Consider the following 25,664-nt stretch of genomic DNA (forward strand, 5'->3'; position numbering starts at 1 on the left):
TTGTCAATTACGGCACCGTCGTCGAAGTCGTCGAGTCACCGTACCGTTAAATCCAGTTCACGCAAAATCCAGTAACCGTCCGTATCTAACAGTCCTTTGCCCGTCCACATAAAATTGCGTTCAGTATAGTCGTTTGTATATCATAAGATAAACGTCTTTGTCGTCGAGCTGAGTTTGTTCACGGATCCCTGAGAAGTTGAGTCACGCCACCCTCAGGTGATCGATGGATTAGGGACGATCACTTTGGCGAATGTAGGTAGAAAATTAGAAGGGGAAGAAGTTGTGCGTAACTTTGAGCTATTCGGAAGGTTTGTACGCCTTGTATGCGAGATCAGAACCAGCCACCGATGATCTCGCCCAACCGTGACCATGGTCGTGGTGCGCTTCGTGTCCATAATCATGAACGGGGTGAGCGACGACCTCGTAGCTCTGGCTCTTGTAGGCAAGGAGTTTTTGCAGACCAATGATCAAGCTAATGATGAGAGCGATCTTACCGATGATAAGGGCTTTGAAAGCTATCAAAGCCAAAGCACCAAGGGCAATAGGGATAAGAGCAGCAGCTTTCAGTTTAAGAAGGAGAAGGATGGGTAACAGAGATTTAACGATTTTCTTCTTCTTGCCACGAGCTGAAACATAATTCCGAAATATAAGCTCTCTAATTTGTGTTTTGACATGTTATAATTTATGGGCACATCCAAACTTTCTTCATTTATATCTTAAAATTTCAAATAAAATTCGTGCGTATTTTAACTGTCTAAAAAGTATTCAATGGTAGAACTTGAAAACTTTAAGAACGTTCTTCTCTCGTTCTCTTTTTTAAAAATAAAAAAGTAATTAAATTTAATTTTACCTTCATCAAAAGAGCGGGAAACGTCTTCGGGAAGACTCAACTCAACAGTATGCGTGGATAAGAATTTGGCGGCTCTGTCGACAATGGCCTGATCAATTACAGCTTCCTTGGCTTCGGTCTCAACAGGTAAAGTACTTTCAATGTCATTAAGAGACCTTGCGTTGTCAGCTCGACTGAAAAGAAAGAAATATGTTCGTTATATCAGCGTATATCGAGCTATCTTAAACTTCGTTAATAACTTTCTGTGCTAATTTTACAAGCGGTCACCGTAGAGTCAAGTAGAATCAAATAGCATTGAAATTCTATGTTCATTGATTACAACAGTAATTAAGTGAGAGTAAAGAATTAATTTAAACAGTTCATAAAATGATAAATTTACAAATTCTTCTCTATTTGTCTCTTTACAATTTATTCTTCTTAAGATCATACTCAAAGGAAATTTGAATCTAAAAATAATCGAATATATTATTACAAAATAATTACTCGATCTAAGCTCGGTAATTAAATAGTGATAGTTTTTTTATGGCTTATATTATATAAATAAATTCATGCACTTTAGTCTATTAAAAAATATATGTTGAATATAAATTCATGCGTTCACTATACGAATCACCCCTAATAGCACACCTTATCTGGGATACATCCTGGGGATGTCCTTAGGCTGTTCAAGAGACATACGGACGTCCCCTGAAAGTCTGTGCCGTTAGAGACCTGGATCCCTATTCTTGAAAAAAAAACGAAAAACTAGGGAAATACTATATATAGTATACATAAGGTATACTGTGGTATTTCCCTAGTCTTACGTGCGATATTTTTCAAGAATAGGGGCCCTTCTTCATTTTTCACGTCCTAATTTCATTCAATATCGACCATCATATGATTCGATGGTCAGTTACCGTAAGTAACCGTAAGTACCGTACCGATCACTATCTCGAGTAAATCCCCGCGATCCCTTACCTAATTTTGGCATCTTCAGTCTGTACGATCTTGAATCCGTCAATGATCTCGATGTCGGCCGAACGAGCGGCACGGTCGACGTAGCGCAGGGCCTTCATCTTGAGACACACCGCAATACTCGATTCCCCGGAACAGGAAGCGTACACGTCGAGAGCTTCCTCGAGGATCGAGGATGGCGGTGCCACCCCCGCATCCTGTGAGGCCGGTGCAGCGAGAGCGGATACCACGAAGAGTGCGCCGACTACCGCGAATTTGAACATCTTGATGAATCTTCCAAACAGCGAAGGAAACACCGAATCGAATCAATTACTCCAACTTCTCGAAACTTATCTTCACTTCTTCTCCTTCTCTTCCTCGCGCTCTCTCGTCGATCTCGATTCTGTTTTTTCTCGCACGTGAACGCTCGAACGAGTACGGCGATCGTATCGATACTGCCCGAAAGAATCGCGATTGCTGCCTTTTATCCTCGTCGGGAAAGGGGCCCGCGTACGTTTTTGAAATTTTGATGGCCCCCACCGGATGGTCCCCGCCTGCTGCCGGGTTACAACCCATACGAGCTATTGGTTCTCCTCCAGGCGGTCGTTTGTGTCGTATACGTCTTGCGTTGCGAATACGCGCCTCCACACCGGTCCTTCTCCACCGGTTCTCCTCTCCGTGTGCCTGTGTGCCTACTTAGGCTGTTTGTGTACACAACGGGTGTGTGACTGTCGACAAACCCGCCCCGTACGTGTGCGTAATGCGCATACAGACGCACATTCGTGAGAGGAAGAAAACGAGAAAGAAAGAAGAGAGACGGTGAAAACGAGAGAAAGATGATATGTATTTACGCACTACTGGCCTCTTCCTCCGGATCTCCAAGATCAGATCACAATCAAATCGAGAAGGACGAGGATTTCGGCACGAGCCAAAAGCACAGATAGCAACGGTAGAAGGTGGAATGCGGAATGTCCTCTTGGAATTTCGATTTAAAGTAAAGATAAAGATAAGAAAGCAGATTTGTTCGACGTCATCGGGTATCATTCACCAACGTGCCACTGATTGACATTCTTATTGATTTAGCGATTTCGCGCTAACCACTATGCAAATAACCATGGAAATTTGTGCGAGACTACTCTCACGAAAGATTTAGGTGTTACGTCCTGTTTTTTACTTGCTAAATGCAATGGTGAAGATACAGCAGCTGCGACAGGAATTGCCTACTTGTCAGAACTTTCAAAGAGACACATGTGCAATGTGCTATGCATTAAAGATGAATTATCTGTGGTAGCATAAATTATTTGGCGTAGTCTTCTCTCCGGATGACTCTTGAAATGACTTGCCAAATTGAATCACTTGTCATAATTAGTTTCTAGGACAGAATAAGGGGACTATCCATATTTAATTTATTATCGAATTTAATCTCTTTTGTTATAATGCACTTCCACTTGCGCTTAAACTTTAAAGAAGGAATGTGTCTTAGAATCTCTAATTAACGTTACTTTTATTTCAAAAAATCTCATGGCACCATTTGCAAAAGATCTTATATTATATTAATAGAGAAGTCGATAGTCGATCATAATTTGACCAAACACTACGTTCAAGATAAGTTAGTTTATGATTTCACTTTCAAAGTATATTTCACCGACAAAGTATACTTCTATACTATCAAGTAGATGATACTTCATTCGCGTAGACCTCTACAACTTTCCAATGTGCTTATAATTTTATAGCCGATGATGGTATTGCAAGAAGTCGCATAGCGACTCATTCATTATTATCTGTAATTGTGACGTTCCTCGCTTACCGAAGCTTCGCTCTTATTATGGGATCACATTTTTTAGATTAACTTTATTACTATAGTTATATTTCCCAATAATATATCTCGATTTTCGCTGATGATAGTTACTTTTGGATTATGTATTTGTAATATTGCATTCCTCTTAATTTTCTTCTCCGCTTACCCTCTTTCTCTTTCTTTGTCTATTTCTTTTTCGTTTTCTATCCTATTCACTATATTAGTCCTACAACTTAAACACATTGTTAAGTTAAGATCAATATGATAACCAGTCAGTAATCTTTGAAATTAATGTATTCCAGTGACTCTGTCGCACGGAACATTTAACGGTTTTTCACATGGAATGTGCGTGCATCACTGTGGTTCGATCATGTGTGTGAGTTGGGCCCAAGCCAGAGGTTTCCTCCAGGAGGACAAGCCGCGCCTCGCTACGTCTCACCTTGCCTTGCCTCGTTCCGCATCATCGTGACCCGAAGGCTTCTTGTCTAGAAAAAAAGATGGAAAAAGGGAGGAGACATATCCAAAAGTATTTCATCGCTGCCAGTGTATCCATGCTCGAAGGAAAGAACTCGGATGTGCGACTGACTTTCTCCGCGCTTCAAGTTCGAAGATGGTCAAACGAATCTCTGCATCGGTCCAGCTTACGTTCTCACGAAGTCACGAACTCGTCTTATCGAAGAATTTGCTTACGGTATTTTAACTCACGACAAGCTATTTAAATGAATGGTATGAAATCTTCATTTAAAAATGATATCTAAAAATCAATTCTATAATTGTTTTTTTACTGTATTTATTAAATTGATGAAATTTACGTTAGAATAAGTAAAAAATTTGACATATCTAAAAGATATTGTCTAAAATGTATTAAAACGCTTAACATTTTTTTGTTTTTTTTTTTCAGATAGAAATATAAGATACAAATAGTATGAGAATATGAAAAAAAACTTTAATATTTGGTTTGTAAAGATATACATTTTTTTGTATAAACTATCGTGATGTAAAAACAACTGATATAAATGTTAATTATTTCTATGTATATTTTTATTGCTCTAAAATTAAACTATTAAACTATTGCCTCTTTTCTTTCTCTCAGTTTTTCGTGACTTCCTCGCGACAGTACATAATATACAATGGGTCTCAAGTGCAACTTTCACTTTGTTCCCGCTACTTTTTTCTCCCGTCCCTCACAAGAAACATTTATTTTCCTCACATGTTAGATTCCATTGTTATCAAATGTCCCTTTATGATCGGCAAATCTGAAAGCTCTGCTGTACTTAGCATTATATATGTATATCATATGTAAATTAACTTGTACATAGCATCGCAAACTAAAACACTAATCCGAGTGGTACATCGAGCTGGGTGGCAGCCGTGCGTACTCTTGGTGGTGGAACACTTTCCTCTCGTCGACGTCGGCGAGAGTGAACTCGTCCGAGGATCGAGGTCAGGTCAAGGCCCCCACGAAGTGAAGCCTCCGTACCTGAGAGTTCTCGCTCTCCTGCTTGTTCTGCTTCTTCTCATACCTCATCCTATGCCTTCGTATATTCCGTCCATTCGTTCGTGCGCTGACCGCTTCTTTAATGCTTATGAAACGTTTTTATAAAAAAAGTTTATCAAAACAAACTATCATGATAAAAGAACGAAGAAAATATTATTTGCTACGTATAAAATCATTTCTTAAATTTATTTATCCATAGTTTTTAGAGTGTATTTTTTTTCCTACTTTTTATGTACGATACGAAAGATAAGTGAAATGTGTATGAAAGTACATAATTTTGTGCAGTTATTACATGCATTTTATGTCGCTATGCGGGTTAGCAAAATCATAGTATTGATCCGTTTTGCTTCGTACCGTTGGGAATGCGAAGTAGGATACAAAAGAAAAAGAAAGAAAAGAATTCGCACCTTGCACGTTGGAAATATATATGAATGAACGAAACGAAAGTTCTCGCTTCTCTTTTTTCTCATTTGCGCTTGGATGCGATTCCGTTGCTTTTTACCTAACGAGCTCTTCTCTTTATAGTTCATTTAGAACAAACGAGGTGGACTAATAAAAACTCGCACAGACGAATAAAGCCGCATAAACAAATACACAAGAGCTATAATCGTTGAAATAATACACCCACCAAGATGCAAACAATAGGATAGGCAAGCAGATGAATGGTTAATAACTACTTCGTAATAACAGCGCCCGCGATACCGCAAATACGGGTATTCTCTGTGCACAGCTCTAATTTGTTTATTCGCCGCCGAAGAAAGCAGCGATATTAGTACTTTCACGAGAATAAATTTGTGCTTAATATAAACTCACTCAACTAGTTAGTGCTAATTCTTGCGTATGACCTACATACGACACTTTCCTAATCCGTTCCTCAGCCTATTTTACATCGCTGTTCGCCAATCATGACTGGAATTTCTAGGAATACCGTTGCAATTACGAGCAACATTGTAACTTTGAATGCATAAACGCAGTATCAAAATATCTATAAGCGATCGGTACATGCCGTATCTAATAAAAAGAAAAAAAAGAAGTGAAGGATTCCAAATCTCGATTCACACTGAGATTACTATTGAAATTCAAACGTGGAAGGGCATTTCCAGCACACGTGTCAGGAACGATCACTTGGGCAGAGATGCGTTCTTGAAAATCGGCAAACTTCGGATTTGGATGAGAGATGGAGAGGTCGACTGATGAGGACGAATATAGAGAGAAAGAGAGACGTGGACTTGCAGAAGATCGGAGAGAATCGGGGGACCAGGCTTCAACTTTTTCTCCGGTATGGTAGAGAGTGTTAGGCGCACCTTGAAAAGACTCAGCGCGGATGCTGACTGGCCCGATCGGTCTGCTCGGCCTGGTTTACTTCCCGAGTATGTGTCCACCGACTGGTCCCCGCGTGTACATCCTACGTATACGCAGGCTCTCTCGTGAGCGCGCACGTGTACGTTTACACGCTCGAATACTCCGTGGACGGGACGAGAGTCGAACAAGTGCGTAAAGATGGATATGTGCTCGCGTGGACACATCAGGTTTTATTCGTGCGTTTCTCGTATGTAGGTGATGCCGCTCCTTCCCTCGGTCCCTCTATCTACGTATCTACGTCCTATTCCGCTGCTTACTACTTTGACGATCTTTCTCCATTTTTCTCAAAGAGACAACCGGAGACTTCGGAGACGTATGTCCAGTTAGTTACTTGCATCGAAATGCTAAACCGTCATTCAGATGACAACTCATCGCGTACTATGCCCATAAAAGCCTTTCTCTATCTCATGTATTTGTCTCGGCGCTTTCCACCTCTGATTCTCTCACCCCTCCATCTTTCGTCGCGTCTCGCGCATTGAGATCTCTTACTTTCGATCGCGAGTCCCGAATCAATGGGCCATCAGTCGGTCAGGCTCCAGTTCTTTTACACGCCTCATCGTCTTCTCGCATCTATCTCACTCATGCTCCTTCTAGCATTTCGCTCTTTTCCGCTTGTTGTTCTCTCCTCGTCGCTCTATGATTTTAATATATCATCCGTTAATTTCGTCCGAATTTTAAACATCTAGCAGGTGATGCCTGAATTCCAGCTAGTAAGCGTAAAAATACGAGACAGTATAGTCGAGTATAACTAACACACAGTAAGAAGTTGAAATAACCAGCCGTGCGTATATGAATTTCATTCAAGGAATAGTAAGAATTCGTTGATAGGGATGAAAATGAGAACATAAAACATACAGCCGTATTCGATAATTATAGGCTTAATTTATTTGCGTATTTATAAATATACATATTTTATCGCAGCTACGCGAAACAATAAATATCGAGGATGATTGGTGCATGAATAGTTTGATACGTGCAATGATTTAAAATGTCGTAGAGTGAACACAACTAAATAAGAGACGGTGAAAAGAGAAATCAGACAGATATGAGAGTTTTATCAATAGTTTAGAGAGAATTATCCGCAAGATAGAAATAAATAAAAATTACACGAAAAGAAAGAAGAAAATTTTGCAAGAGAAAACGACGACATGATTAAAAAGATGCTATGATAACGTTTGTAATTTTTTTCCTAGATTGACGATGGTTTGTATGCGGAATAGGCAATATCATGTCCCGATCTCGCCCATCCGCCCGATCCATGTCCTCCTCCCCCAACTTGAACAACTTCATGTCCGTGCTCGTGGCTGCCAGATACGAGTTTCTTCAATCCGATGATAGAAGCGAGTACGAGAGCAAGTTTGCTCACTATCAATGCTTTACCAGCTAACAGCGCGAGAGCGCCGAGCGCCAGGGGTACTAATGTACCACCAATTAACAGAGGAATAGCAAGAAGACCACCCATTTTACCTTTCTTCTTACGACCTAGAAAAGATAATATAATTACGATTTAATGAAAAAAATTCTATATATTTAACAATAAAATAATAGGATTATAACAAACAATTATTTAAATTAATCTCATTATAATAAACATGTAAACTGTTTAAATTGTGCCTATATTATATATATATATATATATATATACATATTTATTTCAATTATACAAAGATATCTGATTAATCATCAGGCAACTTTTATTTTATTATTTATCACGTTATTGGAACAACTTTATTAACGGTATCTTCCTACCTTCTTCCGTGAGACTACGTTGAAATTCTTCTACATTTGGTAACTTTAGCTTTAGAGTGTGACTTTGAAAGAATTTAGCGATTTTGTCAAAAATCATGCTATTAAGAGCGTCCTCTTTGTCTTCCAACGCTCGGGGTAAACTAGCTTCAATTTCCTGCATAGATTTTTCTGGTTCAGATTCGTTAGTAGTTGATTCATCTTGAACTAGCGTGACGCCATCAGCTACATTCAATTGTGCAGTTCGAGAGACCCTATCTATAGCCGACAAGAGTTTCAGCTTTAGACAAGGACTTAGTTCCGCGCCGGAACATTCCTTGTATACTTGATAGACAGAGCGTAAGTCGCTAAATAGGCCATTACTATTCGATCTTGCGGTTTGTTGCTCGTTGATGGAATTAGATATGGGATTAGTTTCAGCTGATCTCGCAGAGACCGCTGTTAATACAGCCAGACATACATAATAGTGCGCAAATCGTTTCATTTTGCGAAGTGAATATCTGCGAAGAAATATTAATTTGATATTCCCACCAAATGATTGATATATTGATAATTTAGTTCTATAATTTAATAATCAAGACAATTATAACATGTTGATAGCGTAAGCCAACTAATAAATAAATCAGTTATTAAAGGATAAGGCAATTACTAATTTTCGTACATGTGTGTATAAGCACAAATAATTTTTTAATAGTTTTAAATTTTAGATTGTAAAAAAATTGTTATTCATACCATAATTAATTATATTGTTAAATTATAATTGATTAAAATTTATTAAACTTAGAAAAAGTCAACTTCTAAATTTATAAAAAATGTTTATGCCCTATAAAATATATCTCAAAGCATAATTTCTATTCAAGAATATATCGTGATATTCTTCGAATCACTTTTGCATTATCTAACTAAATCAATTCTGGATATATTTTTATATAAAATTGTATATGTGTGTGTGTATGTGTATTTCTCGTATATATCACAGGTCTATAAAACTTCAACACTTAATACGATTGCTCAAAGTTCGAATGAAGCCACGCAAGTCAATCAAGCACTGTACCTTCCACGTGGCTCGATACGAAAATCAAATTTGTCCTTTGCTTCTCTCTCAGCTATCCAACTGCATCCACGCGGATATCGACTTTTGGTTAGTTTGGTTAATTTACCACGATGCGTATATACCTGAGAGCGTATATACGAGATGCGTGTATACCTGAGAGCACTCTAAGTAGACTGTACGTAACGGAAGCCCTGCCCTAGCTCTATATATCTGGCCAGGTATACCTCCGTACCGAGCGATATTCTCCCCACCCGGTTAGCTTCAGTATTTGCCGCCACCATTTCGCGACTATTTTCATGCTCAGACATTGATTTGAGAACGGCTTTTACACTTGCAACCAACCACCCGGGAGGGCGAGAGTAGAGAGCAGAATCCCATGCGCTTCATGATCTGTCGAGTGCTCCCCCCGGATTTATCTCCCACCAGCGACCACGTGTTAGATGCATCCGAGCGATTCCATCGCAGTTTTGCCGTGAGCGGACAAATAATTCTGTGCTTTCCCGAGGGTCTCTTCTTTTTCTTCTTAATTATTCTTCGTCCGTTGGCGAGTTGATACTCTGCCGAATTATTTCGACCGGTTTAACCGCATTTTGTTCATATCGTTATTCCGTTGCCCTTCTTGTGCGTGGGCGGCACCGTTTATACTCACGCATTAACTGCCAGTCGACGCGGTTCGATGATCCCGCCTTTGTTCCTTGGATCTAATTTCTCGTTGTCATTCAGGTTCATGGAGGCATAAGAATAAGACTGAAAATGAAAGGAATAAACACACTTTGGAATGAGCCGTTGAAAACGCAAGATACACGTACCAAAATGTCAAGTCGAAATATTATAATGTGTCGCGGATGTACAATAGAAAGCGCTTTGAATGACGTTCACACGCGGTCATTGATATATTTGATAAGCAGGAAGCGCAATAAAATATTAAGTGTGTTATTGGCACAGGGCTACATGCCCATAGATTATTCTCTCCCGTTTATGATACTATAAAATCGTTTCCTTAAACCGAGGCGGTGAGGTAATTTTTAAGAATCCGTTGCGCTATCTGCTCTTTTCCTACCATAGATTGTCTTAATTATTTGAGATTTTAACGGTAATACCCAATTTAGAGATTTAGTAGAAGAGATATATTTCTAAATGTAATACCTGTTAAAAATGTTTCATAAAAAAACGTTTGCAGATATTGATCGAGACCGTTTAAAGTTACTACGATACAAAATTATCATCATCACATATGTACGATTGGATATAACTGCATTTCTCAAGTATTGAACACACAGTTATACTACTGGCATTAAACTTGTGATTCTTTGGTTCAGCTATTAAATCAAGGTGACAATGTACGTTCCACTTTTCAATGAAAGATCGAACAAACGTTTCCCTTTACGCATCAACATAATCATGTCATCGAAAAAGAGAAACGATGAATCGGCGAATTAACGTATACCGTTACGCGCGTTAGGCACAATTTCTTCATCCAATTAATCATCTAATTCACATGATGCTTCATCCTTCTACTTGGTCCTTCGTATCCTTGACTTTTCATCCTGTTCAATTCGACATACGCCAATGGACACAGCATTAACTAGGTCATACTAATTGTAAGTGAAAACTTGTAGTATGTATATATATATATAATATATATATATAATATATTATATAGAGAGATATCATTTTTTCTTTCCAAAGCTTGCCTTGAATAATGTTACAAAGCGTATCTGAATTATCTTCAAGTGTCTCCATGTAATTCAAAATTGTTTTCAAAACATTTGGTAATTCAATGTCAGTATATGAATTTCGATAGGCTAACGCAACTAAAAAATTTGCTGCTACAACCAAAAACTGGCAGCCGATTAAAAATGCTATGCCATATTTTACTATCTAAATTGTTGCAGCAACCAATCTTTTCTTTCAGTGTAGAAATATTATTAGAATATAATTTGCTTTAGCATATCATTGTACTACCCCCTTCGCCTTCATTAACACAGCGTTAAAACTGTCAGTGCATGACGTTTTCATTGAGTCGCACGCTACTCAAGAAAGCATTGCGACCGGATAACGGATACAAAGGAAAGAGACGCTTCTTCTTCTCATTCGCGATCGTTTAGCAGCTCGCTCCCCGCCGCGCCGCGTTCTTGTCACGAGTCCACGCGACTGCAATGCTGCCGACCGGAACTTACCTGCATAATGTCGCGTTACCGATTTCTCATACGCATACGTGCCATGAAAATGATCTCCTAACGCGACGGCGCGGCGCGGCGCGGCGTGGCATGGCGAAAGCGACGGATCTCGTAGGACATTACGATAAGACGCGAGATAATAATCGTGCGTCCAGGTCTTCACCATTTCTGGTTCGCGGAACCATCGGGCCGCAGTTCTGAATTCCATTTTGCACAACCTCGTCGTACGGTGATTTTCTCGACCGGCCCGATACGCGTGGCTGCTCGGCCGATGAAACTGTCGTTATTATACATCCTTTTTCTTCTTTAAGGCCACTCTGGTAGCAGCGGGAGGAGCAGTATTACCCACGGTATGCAGGTTACCAGTTGTACCTGACTGCCTGTGTGTCCGGTTTTGGAGGATAATTACTGGGTTAAATTAAATATCGTCGATGTTATACCGTGATTATAATGCATTTTTTTATTTCCACTATACCTATGAATCAGCGAAAAATCTAGGAAAATCTTATTCAAAATTCACGGACACTTTATCATATGTAGAATTAATCCTCGTGAGACTAATAGTAAATCAAATTAGTGTCCTATATTAGTGTTATATGACATGGAAACACATATTTCTAATATTAATGCTGCTCACGATTTTATATGAATATTAACTTGTGTTTTGCAACGAAGGTTATATTTTAAAGATAAATTAACTTTTTATGAATAATTCAACTCAAGTAATCTCAACTTTTGCAGAAATAAATTAATTACATATAAATATATATATACATATATATATGTATATATATATATATATATATATATACAAATAGCTAAATAAAAAATTTAATTGTTTCCAACATATATTAATCCCTTTTAAGTTTTTTGAATGAGAAAATTGCTTTGAATTTCTGCAGAAATTTGCTAATAATTCTAATAAAAATAGGCAACAAAAAATGCAAAAAAGAGAGAAAGACAGAAGTTGCAAAATATTTCTGCATATATCGTAAGTCTACATTTATAAATGAATCGTGCATGATCCTGTATATATTATATGATATTGCATTCCTGCAATAGACCGTTTATGTTGCACATTCCTCGACTACTTTCGCCCGCACTTATTAACTTCATCCTATTTTCTTTATCTATTTATGTATGGAAAATGTGGTACAGCAGCGCATCCGGTCTATGATCGTCATGCTACGAGTTCAATAGACCGTATTTCACGGCCTTACGTTACGCTTTATGACTCCGAGTGCAAGTGCAGTATTATGTATAAATAGAAGCACTCGGTCGTGAACCACGGTCACTCTTACGAGAGCCGCAGGATGCGCTGGTTTCTTCGGCCGGCGAACGCTATAGATGAACTTATCAATGAAATTTTTTTTTTCTTCGGGATAAGGACGGAGGCATCTCATTTGTTGTTTTTTTTATTACAAAAACAGGAGGTGTCATATGGAAGCACGCAGTCGAACATATCAAATAAATATTAATTATATAAGATACAACGAATAAATAACGAATTCACGTAACTCTATACGTATATAAAACAATGAGCATCTCCCAGAGGTACTGGTGACTGGCCGCGGAATCGGCCGTTATATAAGATAAAATAAAAGAGAGCAAGAAGTTAAAAAAGATAAGAATCAGAATATAAGAGATCATGTAGGCATGAGAAAAGGATAGATAGATTAATTCGAGAAGATTTTAAACTGAAAATAGCGTAATCGAATCGGAAATAACATTGGAAATTATAGGTAGCGGCACATTTTCTTGGAAAGTAGGAGAAGACTACACAGACAGCAACAGTTTAAGTAAGAAAGGAAAAAGGAAAGAAATAACGAGGAATGCAGCAAGTGAAGCAGGCGTGAGTGTAATGAAAGGGAAGAGAATCATCGGAAGAAAATGGAAGAGAAGCGAGAAGCGGCGCGGGACGGAAACTTTCTATGGTACGCTTAAGCTTGTGGTTGGGGTTGGTGGGCGCGATACGCAATTTCATGAGCATCTTGTGGCAGACTCCTGGCCCATCCGTGTCCACTGGTACCATAACCACCGCCGAAGTCACCGCCGCCGCCACCGCCGTAACCGCCATGGTCATCATGGCTAACATGGCTGCTGCTGTGATGCGGATGCGAGACTACTTCGTAAGTCACATGCTTCTGGTGAGAACCGAGAAGTTTCTTCAGTCCGATGATGGCTGAGATCACGAGAGCGATCTTGCCCACGAGTAAAGCCTTGCCAGCGATCATGGCAATCGCTCCGAGTGCCAGTGGTAATAAAGCGGCCGCTTTCAGAGCCATGGCCATCATCAGGGGTCCCAAGATCTTTTGCGCCTTCTCTGTAATATTTTAAATATTTAGATTTTAGTTTATATCAAAATAAGGAATAGATATTTTTCTCGGACGTATTTCTTCAAAATTACTCTTAAATAGCTGCTTAATCTGATTTTATCAGCATATAAATATGATTTAAAAACGTATTTGTCTTTACTATTTCTGTTATACTTTATTTTAAACGCCTGAAAGTATATCTTTGATTTAAAAAAACGTGTTTTTATATATGTCTATTTGGAATTTATAATCGTATTATTGTAATTAATGTAAATTATTAGTCTATTCAGACATTTTATTTGTGTAAAATAAGATTAGTATGTGTAATTCATATATTTATGTATATATTTCTTGCTAACTATGAAATGTGAATATGGAATATGAATTGCAAGGTTTGATGTTATCATTACTCTCTTTTCACACTTCTGTGGAGAACGGGAATTTGAGTACATCGTGAGCTGTATAGCAGGTACGTTAAGAATGTACGATATTCATTCCATAATGCGAATTACCCTATTATGTGATGTACTATTAACATATATATATATATTTTCACGGAATGATATATTTATGTACAAAATGCATATCATCTTTGTGTACTTATTTATAGTTGATCGTGCATTTAGATTTAATTTGATAAAGATATAAAAATCTTCAATTACAAGAAAAATTAATTTCATTAAAAGACAATATCAATTCTTAGGTAGTAATAATTAAAGATTCAAAAATCTCTAATATAATATAAAATTAATATAACAAAATATGATCTTCAAACTTCAAAAAATATGTATATTGATTGAAATGTCATAACGTAACGATTGCATCAAGATAATAAAATTTGTAAATGATGTGATATAATCCCGAACTAATTTGTATGGAAAACTGATCGTTAATATTCGTACGCTGGAATTAATAATCGTGTAACAGTAATAGCAATTTATAAATAGATAAGATGCTGAGATACGAACGTGCACACAAGTCAATTGTTCGAGCATCGTTTGTAACCCCGATAATAATAGTCTTCGGTAAATCACGTCACGCCGATCACGGAGATGTTAATGTTTTTTAAAATGGAATGGTCGAAGGTCAAGGCAAAGTACTAGGATGGAAAGTGTGTCAAAAATCTTGCGCGGCAGGATCTCTCTCGCTCTTTATCTATCTCTCTCCCAACCTTTCGGTATCACCGGCGCTCTCCTCCTCCGTTGAGAGGTTCAAGGAGAAGCGGAACCAGTTTCTCAGTGGGTCAACGTCTGCGACCGGTATGAGCTTCCTCGTCGTCATCGTCGCTGTTCACACGGCGGCAATGAACGCAGAGAACTCTCATACCGCAGCTGACGTTGTCCCGATGAACTGTGATTACTTCTTCGTTATGCGAAGAATTTATTTCTTTTTCTTTTCTATTATATATTTCCATATAACTTGAGAAATATTTTTGTTAAAAATAGAAGAATGCAAATTAATAGCAAAGAAACGTGTTATATAGATATATATTATTTATATTATATATTAATAAAAAATACATATATATATATATATATTACATTAAATATTAATAAAAAAAACTTTTACATGCAAAAATATAATAGAAAAGCTCTAAAACTCCGAAATTACATGATATAAAAATTGTAAATAATTGCATAAATAAATATTTTTCACCGCAAAATTATCCCTTAAAGTATTTGTATAAATAACTTCTTTCTTCTCGTATTGTGTATGGAGTAATTACAAAAGCTCTATAATTTTGATTAAAATTCTGATATTTATAGATGCAAATATTGAGAATCACACTTGGGATGACTCACAGAATTACTCAATTACTAGTTTCGCTTTTAAAGCAGTCGTTTATTTAGCAAGAATAAGCAATTATTGTAAGCAAATTTAATCAAATGTAATTATAAATGCTGCTGTAATCGATTTTATATTACGGGTTGTATTACGTTTGTATTCGAGTGTATCCAAGTCCTTAACTAAATATTAAAATGTAATTTTCATGACGTGCTATACTCACTCTTTTTTCCACGGCTCTCGACAGCATTGTCGCTAAAATCCTCGAAACTGCGTCCAGCAGACTCAATTGCTCCCAAAATATCGCTGCCCTTGAGGTCAACTTTGACTGAATGTGTCTTGAGGAATCTTCCAAGACGATCGAACAATAATGTATCCAAATCGCTGGATTCGATAGATCTGGCAAAAATGCAAATATAAATATATTCAAACAAAGTTCGATGTTTAAATTGGCATAAGCGCAATCTCGGAGTTCACAGAACAACAACAAACAACCAACCTTGGAGCACCTTCGCCCTCGGCGTTGGACGTTTTAACAACAGTGATGCCTTCAGATAGTGTAATGTCTTCTTTGTCGGCCAGCATCTTGTCGACAAACGTGAATACTTTGTACTTGATGCAGCTGATGGACTCCTTCTTCAAACAATCGGTGTATATACTCGCCACCAGATCGTTCTCACTTCCGCTGGCCTTGTCGCTGGTCGGCAATGCCAAGGTCGCGGTCAACGCCGCCGACACCCACAATAACGTCACGAAATGCTTGGCCATGGTCACCGAAGTACGACTTCACCGCGTTGTACGCGTCGTCAAGTCGCGTGCGTCACCGTGCAGTCCGTTTCTCGACTCCTCCGTGCCCAACGTGCGCGTTGTTCGATCAAGCACGCCAGGATGCACCGATGCTGCCTCGTGTGTTACATCTAAAAGAGGTTGCTTTGCTTTTATACCGAAGTATCGCACGAGGGGAACCCTCGTGGATTCGCAGGCCACCGGGGGTCCGCATTCGCGACATACGCTCTCTCGCCTCCCTCCTTTCGCCTTGCTCCTCTCTCGCCTTACCCCCCCACCCCTTTCTCTCTCTTGCTCTGTAGAGTGTATCGGGTGCCCCAGGATCTCCCCACGCTCACTTCCTCCCCTTTCATCGACCTCCCTCTCATCGTCATCCCGCTTATTTTGGCAAAGTAAAAACTAAGCGAGGCGCGAGAAAGAGGAAAGATGGTAGAAATGCGATCAAAGAAAGATTGAAAAAAAATATATAGTACAGATGCCTATATCGATTATCTTGATACATACTCGGAGCATTTTGTGCTAGCTAGGACGTGTATTTTCGAATGACATATAAATATAATCTTAAATTGCATTCTTCCGAAGCCTACAAGTCTTCTCTTCTTCATATTTCTCCACTCTGATCCTGCTAACATATCCATGGTCTCACGCCATGGACCTACTTTAAGTCACATTAACCCACGAAGAAGAGGAGTCTCTCCGGTATCAATTGGAATTAAATACAAAATGAAGGAAGTATAGAATGAAAGAAACTTGTAGGCAACCTGGACGATGGAAAAAGTATATGTAGATCCTCTGTGATTTACCGCACCATTTCGCCCGACCACCCGCCTACTATTATTACGACCTAGAGTGTTGTGCGACTTAAATTACCATTGCACATGCAGAAGTATGGCCGTATGCGTCGTAGTGACGTTGATTCGAGACGCCTAATCGAGAAATTCTGGTCAACTGTGAGATTCCTCGATGATCGTCTGCCAGTGTGCAATTCATGGAACGAAATTCTAGGGCTCTTAAAATGAGTTACTCAATATTTCTCCTCGTTTATTCAAATAACCAGAAGTGCTTCGGCCGCTCCAGATACTTCAACTCAACGAGGCCATATAGGCAGTAGTTTCGATAGGTATACGATGCGTCGCGTGTACCTCTCAAGGATGAAGATTCGGTGTCGGCGGATGCGATTACAAGGTCCATTAGCGACAACTGATGACTCATGTCGTACAACTTTGGCTTGATTAATTCATTGTACTAAGTAGCACAATGTAGAACGCAAAGAATCTAGATACTAAGTCGCTTACGGTAAACTGTAATTATTTTCGTTCCTTTACGCAGCTTTCCTAAATACAATGGTGAATATAAGGAATTATCTTGCCGTCTGATCGCTTAATTTTAGTCGGAAGTTGCGATTTATAGCGATCGCTCTGAACCTATAGATAGAGACAAAACTATACAAAGGACATCTCGTCTATGAGCGTTCTTAACATACAGAAAGCATTTAATTGTTGCAGATGATATTGCTCCACCTTCGAAAATTCATTGGCAGATGATAAACGTGAGATATCATTCCTGGAACGAGGTCGCTCACCTATTTATAACTGGGTCGAGAGTTGGGCAATCATTTTGGTATCTTTCTCTCTCTTTCTCTCTCTTTCTCTCTCGCCTCCCTCTCCTCTATCTCTGTCTCTCTCTTTCTCTTTTTCTTATTCTTTCTCACAGTAACCATGTTCTCGATCCCGACTTCTCTCGGGGATCAAGATCCCCCCTGTACCCAAGAATGAATGTCGCCTTGAGCGAAATCACACACCTGACGCAGCCTGTAACCCGGCGGGTTCTTTAAAACAAGCTTCAAGTAAAACGAACAAAATATTCAACAGAAAATCACGCCTATATCTTTTAAATAAAAGCAAACGTTTCTTATATCCTCGATACATAACTGGATCGAAAAATAACCGATGTCCTCATTAATAATTCGTTTATTTGGCAAAATATATGAGTAAATGAATAAATTAATTAGTGTTTATACTCTTGTTATACTAGTATTATACTATTATATTTATGACACTGAAAACTGTTGCTTATAATGGAGTTATGTTAATATATTTTTATCAGCACGTTTTTCATCTTTAGATCGCATTAAAACAAGGAAATTGACTGAAAGTAGAGAAGTCTTTATTAAAGCTTCCTCAGAACACATGTTACAGGGGAGACAGAGAGATCAATGCTGGGCGAGCACGAAGAGAGCGTTGAGAACAAGTGATGAGAGAAACCGGGCTCGAATATCGCAACGCTTCTGCGATACTAATTAGTCAGCCGCCGAAAGCAATTAAGCACGAGAACAGCAATTAGATTGCGTTGTAGCAGATATATCCATTCTGTACGACTACGTGACCCTGGCCGTAAGTCGTTGAAAGTCACGGGAAAGGTAACGGTCGTCTAGCAATTGTTTCGAAATCGTGGTGCTCGGTTAAGTTCAAGTTGTATGCACCAACCAGAATCTTATCCAATGCATAATGCCTATGCATGAGCCATTGAATTCAGACGTAACACCAATATCTTATACATACTATGTATCAAGATTTCAGACTGTCTGATCTGCCAAGTAAAAGTGCTTTTCACGGATATCTTACGTGAGAATATGTCAAATTAAATATATAATAATAAAAGATCGGAAAGTAGATAAAGCGTGCGACGAATTTCAACTCGCAAATTTGGAAGATTGAATAATTTTATTTATAAATAAGTAGAATATATGAATAATATATGAACAAAATATATGAATAATATATGAACAAAGACTTTATTATATTTTTGACATTATAAATAAGTAGAGTATAACTAGGAACGTAATGATTCAAAATTTTTAATTGCTAAATGTCTCGCCATTGTTAGTGAAGAGAAATGTTTGAATTGCTAAGTAAAATGATAAAAAGATCATTCTATGCCAATTGACAACACGATGATATGCATACCTAATAATGACCTAGCAAATCGACCTATCACTAGGAAATCTAGTAACCCAGTGACGCATGAGAAACTCTCGAAACTAATCGTGACGTGAGAATCATACTTGGATTTAGATGCCAGTAAAGACGCTATCGACATGGAACTTTACGACTCTCTAATAATAAGACGATGAACGCTTGGCGCTATCAACACGGAGAAATTACGCTTTTGTGAGCTCAAAGAACGATTTTATTCATCCGCCTGCTCAACGCGGGCCACAATGCTACGTTTCATAAAATTTTTTGTTCACTCCATGCACATCGCTCCGCATTACATGGTACAGAAGAAATACTATAATATTTTCTATTTTCAAAATATTACAAATAATACTATATTTGCGATGTATGATACTTTATGATACTTTAAATAAAAAATTAAGTAAAATTCTAAGTGATTATCTGAAACAAATAAATTACTAATTATATAAAAATGCAAGTATAAATATACATTAAAATAAATTTATATTACTATACCAACAAGCAAGAATATCCTATGAATTAAGTAATTTAAATTTAAAAGAATATCTTTTATTGCAATGTATAAATAATATAGGGGATTAAGTACATAGTATACATACCTTGAATATAAATTACAAAAAATGTAAAGCAATAAATAGCTTGAAATTGTTAGGAAAAAAGATTTGTTCCAATCTCAGTGGTATTGATATAACGTTGCACTCGGTTATATTATGAACGAAAGTAACTCCTCTTCCTCTCGAAGCAATTCCGCGTCTTTTTCCCTGTTGTTCCTCCCGCAGTCACGTCGTCGTAGTCGTTGTGTTACAGAGGAGTGTAATGATGCATGACAATCGCTTTTTTTGCACTGACGCATTGCCTCCTCTTCGCGCCATTCTTATATCTCATACTATGTTTCATACAAATAATATGTTTCTTGTCATATTTCATTCACTTGCAAATCTAATATATTTTCTATTTAGCTACATGCTTTTTGCTTAAAGCAAATTATTTACGGGCTATTATCGCGATGAAGTCGTCTATACGCTGCACTGGTTAAAAGAATCACAGGTTTTACTTTACTCCCAAAACTTACTATCAATTGCTTTCCTTTCTTTTTCGATGACAATCATATTTTTTCAGTATATGTAAGTATTAATTATCAATGTCCACATTGTCGTAATCCAATGAACGTCGTTCTAGAAAATACGACGTTATACATACCTGGACATCTATAATGTATTGTCGAAGTAAAATAATTCTTTTTATTGCATCAAGTGAGGTTTTAGCGTAGTGCGAGAAAGAAACGCGCTATTTTGCCTCAACCTCCTTTCCAGCTAGTTATTTTTCTTCTATGTGGGACTTAAGGACATCCGTTTCGAGAGATTTAGTTGTATGCCTATCCTCTCGACCCGATTAGGAATGACGTACGCGTGCCGCGACCTCTTCTCGACCTCTGGCCATCACGGACCGAGAAAACAATCGACTCTGCCCGGATGCACCTGAGACATGCACTTTCCCCTACAACCGTCCGAGAATGCCGAGAGTCAGCCAGCATTTCCATCTCATCGGCTCAGTTTCGAGCAGCCGCTGGCCGGATGACTCGTCAAGGAAGCAGAACACTCGCGATGTATTAACGATTTCGAATGTGCTCTTTATGCAACGCGGCCGCGGCGCAGTTTCGCTCGTGAGAAAAAAAAAAGAATGTTTCGGACCTTCCTGGAAGACTGGAAAGTTGCCGCTGCTGTCGCGATGATTTCTCTTTTTTGAAGCTTCTCTCTACCGGCTTATGAACGATTTTCGTATTCAGCATTAAAAATAAAAATACAAAAAGGTCCTCTTAAAAAGGTCCTAACCTCTTAAAATTAGTGGAGTTGACGAATCAAAATTGATTATCATTTTAAGATTGAAGTACTTTCACTATTATGTTACAGAAATATCTCACAGAAAAGAAAAACAAAATATTTATTTTAAATATAAATATAAAAAACGCGCGTAAATGGAAAAAAATCAATAAATACACATTCGAATTTTTTAAATACTATTAATGAATTACATATTACAAATTTGTAGCATATATTTAATACGTTGCATATATATTGTATTGGACTAGATGTAAATATTGAATTACGAATCATTACAGAAACGTTTGTGAGCACGCTAAAACTTATGCAGAAATGCCAAGTCGTAATACATACATAATATCGTATATTTCGTAATTAGTAAATTATATCTTCACACCAATCATACATATTATGACTAGCTTTTCAGTTTGATTATTTATTCATATTTTTCAGATCTATTTTTCACATACGTACGCGGACGAAGTATTGTTATATATTTAATGTACATCACGGAAGGGCCAGAGGCGCCCTATTTACTATTTAATTAATAAAATAAATAAAAATAAATATCTCCATGATTATATGAATGAAAATCAACGTGAGGCTTAAAAATCATCTGACTTCCACCGACATCCCGTTCTTTCCACTAGCCGTTGATTAATAAAAAAAAAGAAATAGAAGAAGAAAGTATCAACGATCACTAGTGATGATATCCATTATATGCTTGGTTTTGCGCGTAATGAGAATCTTCCCAACCGGAAGAACCACCATTGCTCCATCCACCAGGTACGGAATTGGACCATCCACTGTTAACGGGACTTGGCCATCCACCGCTAACAGGACTTGAAAATCCACCACTCCAGCCACCATTGTAAGGAGTGACGTCGTGGTGGTTGTTTTTGCCTGACCAGAATGTTTTCATACCGACGAAGGCAGAGATGATGAGGGAAATGATGGACGCTTGGATCGCCCTTTTCGCTAAGAATCCGGTGACAAAGTATAAGAGAACTCCCAAAATACCAAACTTTATTTTCGCGGCAACCAGGAGGGGTAAGATTCCTTTTAGAGATCCTTTTTTCTTCTTGCCTCGCGCTAGAATGTTAGAAGAGATTTATTAAATTAAGACCAATCAAATTAAGTTATTCTTTTAAATGATTGTAAGACACGTAATGTCAATTTAATTTTGTCGTAACACAAATAGAGATAAAATTAGTGTGTGAAAATTATTAGAAATAATTTATTAATTCTAATGCTACCTTCAACAATCTCGTTGACAGCTTGACGAATTTCTGGTGGAGCAGATTCACTAAAGGTACGAACCGATTCTTGGATTTTCTCAAAAGCAGGTGCAAGATTGATCTGAAAAAAATTGGTGGTTTGTATTCAACCACGCCGTGTTTCTGAATATAAGATGCTAAGAGAGATAAAAAAGTATATAGATCATTAAAGTGACATTAAACCGTTACACTAAGGTACATTTCGTATTTCCCGAGTGACCCCTATGTATCATTTTATCCTTGTTTAATATTCGATAAACAACAACAATTATATAATAGTTTTAATAATTTTTTAAGTACCCTAAGATTGCGACCGGTCAAAAATTGCCCAGCTTCATCACTAATGAAGTTTTCGAGAGAATTTTGTCTTTCCACGATATTATTAGTGGCCTCCATCTCTTGATCATAAGTAAGTTCCTTGATAGATCTGGCATTGACATTACTCTTCACGAGACTGACTCCGTTTATAAGCTCTAATTTATCCTTGGCAAAGAATTCTTTGGCGGTCCTATATAGAGTCTTCTGCACGCAGGATATGCTGTCTTGCTTCAGGCACTCGTCGATACTCTGACCGGTGGTAAAAACGACCGCAGTTATTAAAATTAAGAATTTCTTCATTATTTTCATGACTTCTTGCGAATTCCACGAGGCGTGTGATAAAAGCACCTGATTGCAGCACGCGTTTACAGGAGATATAAGAAATTCGTAAATACCGATGGATCTAAACTTCACCGAACCTCGTTGTGTGCAGTCAAATTTCGTGTGGTCCATGAGACAATCCGTTAGCTTATATTTGGCGGGCCCCTCCTTTACGGTTTCCATCACAGACTGCCCCACCGACTTCTTTTTTTTTTTCTTATTTTGCATGCATGAATACGTGTTCATCCAATAGACGAAGTGTACTTATGACAGAGGTTTGGCTAAGCCACCTATTACGACCTGCGACCTACCTACGACAAAACAAATAGAGGCCGGGCATATAGATGTTACAAGGGGCAACGCCTTGAGCGCTAGTAAAATCGCTTTCTTTCAACAACGATCTTCTCAAGTATACCGGACTAACTTTACATTGCATTAGGATATGCAATTTTTAGTTGAATGTATTGGATGTAGAATATTAAGAATTCCGACCAAATGCGAATATAATATATAATAAAATGTAAAAACAGACTACACAATTTTGCAATATCACATTACTAATAAAATTACTTCAATATTATGATTATATAAAAAATTATATGCATGAAATATAAAATATTTCTATTTTTATACATATAGGCATCTATATAGTACTTATTCTTTTAACTTTATTTGTTACTTAATTTTTAATCTTTAATTCGGTTGAATTAAATTTTGTAAATAATATGAGTTTAACATTATTCGCATTTCATATAAGAAATATTTTAATATATAATAATATAAAATAACTTAATATTTTCAATAATATTTGTTTTTGACTTTAGTAAATTTTTTAATTTGATGAAACATATTTATGATAATTACTTTAAATAATGTTAATATTTAATTCATGCACATATTGTGTAAAAAACGGTAAATTATTAATTTTTAAAGGTAAACTTATGTTCGCTCGAATTCAATGATGTATATTTCTAGTTTGTCCTAATTATTTTACGTATTTACATATTTAAAATTGGAGAACGGATGAGACCTGAATTTCAAGAATGTGTTAAATCTTATGTAAATAAACTCTAGAGAAAGCTCTTTCAACAATCTCTTAAACTCCAGCTTTAATTCTAATTAGCTTCGGTAAAAATGTCTGATCTATTCTAATTTATATTAACATTGCCTCGGTTTATTATTATCTTCAATACAAGAACAATAAAAAATTTAATAAGAAATGATAGCTACACGTACCTGTTTATTTAAACTACGGATATATTTCAATTGAGCATATATAAAGTGTAGTATATGAATTACGAAGATATTGAAAAATTTAATTGCCTAGTCCGTCTAGCCATAATGCATTTATTATAATTTCTGCAAACAGCAACAAGTTATGTTAAATAAGCTTATATAACAGTCTATTGCATTGTACTTTCTAATAAGGAAAAAAGAAAAATGATAGTAAATAATAGACGAATAACGTAATCTTTACGTCTGATTAAATCCTATACTTTTACTACTGAAAACTTCATTTGTAAAATTAGTACATACATTCGAGCTATACGAGACTCGAATAAACTCGTTTAAGCAAATTGTAATATAGCTAGCGATACTTAAGTAGCCAATTAGCTTTTTAGCGATGAACTATCATTGCAATTCAAGGGAAAGAGTCTCGCAATACTCTCTTTTAGGACATAAATCCTTCTGTGTGAGTCGTTCGGCGTTTAAGGAGCAGATACGGGACATGATCGATATGAATGAAAGAAAACTGGTATAGATCAGGTTCAAACATCCCGGATCCGACCTTCATTGCGGCGCACGCGGACACCACTTTCTAGTGTGACCCTGCAATTCTCACGGGCCAACGGATAACGCTTCTTGTCATTTTCATTTCGTTTCTTCTTACCGGAAGTGTAAAGCAGTACAATGCGACAATCAAGAAAATCTTCATATTCAATAAGCGTATACGTGCGGCGTAGGTTTAAATTCCGAGAAAGTAAAACCAATGGTCTGTATAGGACTAGATCTATAAGACTGTAAGGCTATCAATGCGAGGACGCATACTTCCATACTTATCAAAATTTCCAATTTGCGGAAATATAATTAAAAATATATGTAAGATACAAAAATGTTTATTTACACCTTGGAAAGACAGCAACATATTTAAAACAGGAATTAGACTTTTTTACTTAGAAAGTATTATATTAGACGTTTTCTATAGAAAGTGCGTTCTCTCTCCTCTCTGTTTCTCTCTCTCTCTCTCTCTCTCTCTCTCTCTCTCTCTCTCTCTCTCTCTCTCTCTCTATTCTACTTTTTTTATCTTTAAATCAGTTAAAGACATGTGACTTAGAACTGAGATGAGAAACGCGTTCCACATATTTTTATAGTAAACGACCTAATATTATGGAAAAGATAAACATCATCCGATTATAAATTTGCAAGACTTTCTAACATTGATTTTTTATCTTTTAACGTTACACATTACAATCATTACTTTCCTTTATCATTTATATGTTCAATAAAATGAGATTATAAGGTGGAAGAGAGGAAGTGAAAAAATTGCATTCATATTGTACATTTTACGTCCATTCTCTACCATTACTAAAGACCGCACGAGTCTCTTTATTAATTTATGTACATAATCACTACGGAGTGAAG

At 37.3% G+C, this 25,664-nt stretch overlaps 3 protein-coding genes across 3 annotated transcripts; all 3 read right to left on the reverse strand.

Moving 5' to 3' along the window:
• Positions 1–297: 297 nt before the first annotated feature.
• On the reverse strand, positions 298–9,405 carry LOC108766997 (uncharacterized). Its single transcript, XM_018516613.1, has 6 exons — positions 9,242–9,405; positions 8,191–8,687; positions 7,633–7,923; positions 1,808–2,093; positions 851–1,023; positions 298–626 (listed from the first exon to the last, which is right to left on the reverse strand). Exons 2-6 carry the CDS (start codon positions 8,669–8,671, stop codon positions 298–300), a joined length of 1,560 nt encoding a protein of 519 aa, XP_018372115.1. The 5' UTR covers positions 8,672–8,687; positions 9,242–9,405.
• A 3,067-nt stretch (positions 9,406–12,472) lies between these two features.
• Positions 12,473–16,451, reverse strand: LOC108767080 (uncharacterized). The gene is made up of 3 exons (XM_018516771.1): positions 16,021–16,451; positions 15,745–15,920; positions 12,473–13,744 (listed from the first exon to the last, which is right to left on the reverse strand). The coding sequence occupies exons 1-3, from the start codon at positions 16,287–16,289 to the stop codon at positions 13,362–13,364; spliced, it is 828 nt and encodes a 275-aa protein (XP_018372273.1). The 5' UTR covers positions 16,290–16,451; the 3' UTR covers positions 12,473–13,361.
• Positions 16,452–21,658: 5,207 nt separating this feature from the next.
• Osi6 (DUF1676 domain-containing protein Osi6) lies at positions 21,659–23,124 on the reverse strand. Its single transcript, XM_018516772.1, has 3 exons — positions 22,683–23,124; positions 22,362–22,464; positions 21,659–22,197 (listed from the first exon to the last, which is right to left on the reverse strand). The coding sequence occupies exons 1-3, from the start codon at positions 23,007–23,009 to the stop codon at positions 21,806–21,808; spliced, it is 822 nt and encodes a 273-aa protein (XP_018372274.1). The 5' UTR covers positions 23,010–23,124; the 3' UTR covers positions 21,659–21,805.
• Between the last annotated feature and the right edge of the window lie 2,540 nt (positions 23,125–25,664).

This window comes from Trachymyrmex cornetzi, unplaced genomic scaffold (genome assembly GCF_001594075.2).
Source record: "Trachymyrmex cornetzi isolate Tcor2-1 unplaced genomic scaffold, Tcor1.1 scaffold646, whole genome shotgun sequence".
In the NCBI taxonomy this organism is placed as follows: Eukaryota; Metazoa; Arthropoda; class Insecta; order Hymenoptera; family Formicidae; genus Trachymyrmex; species Trachymyrmex cornetzi.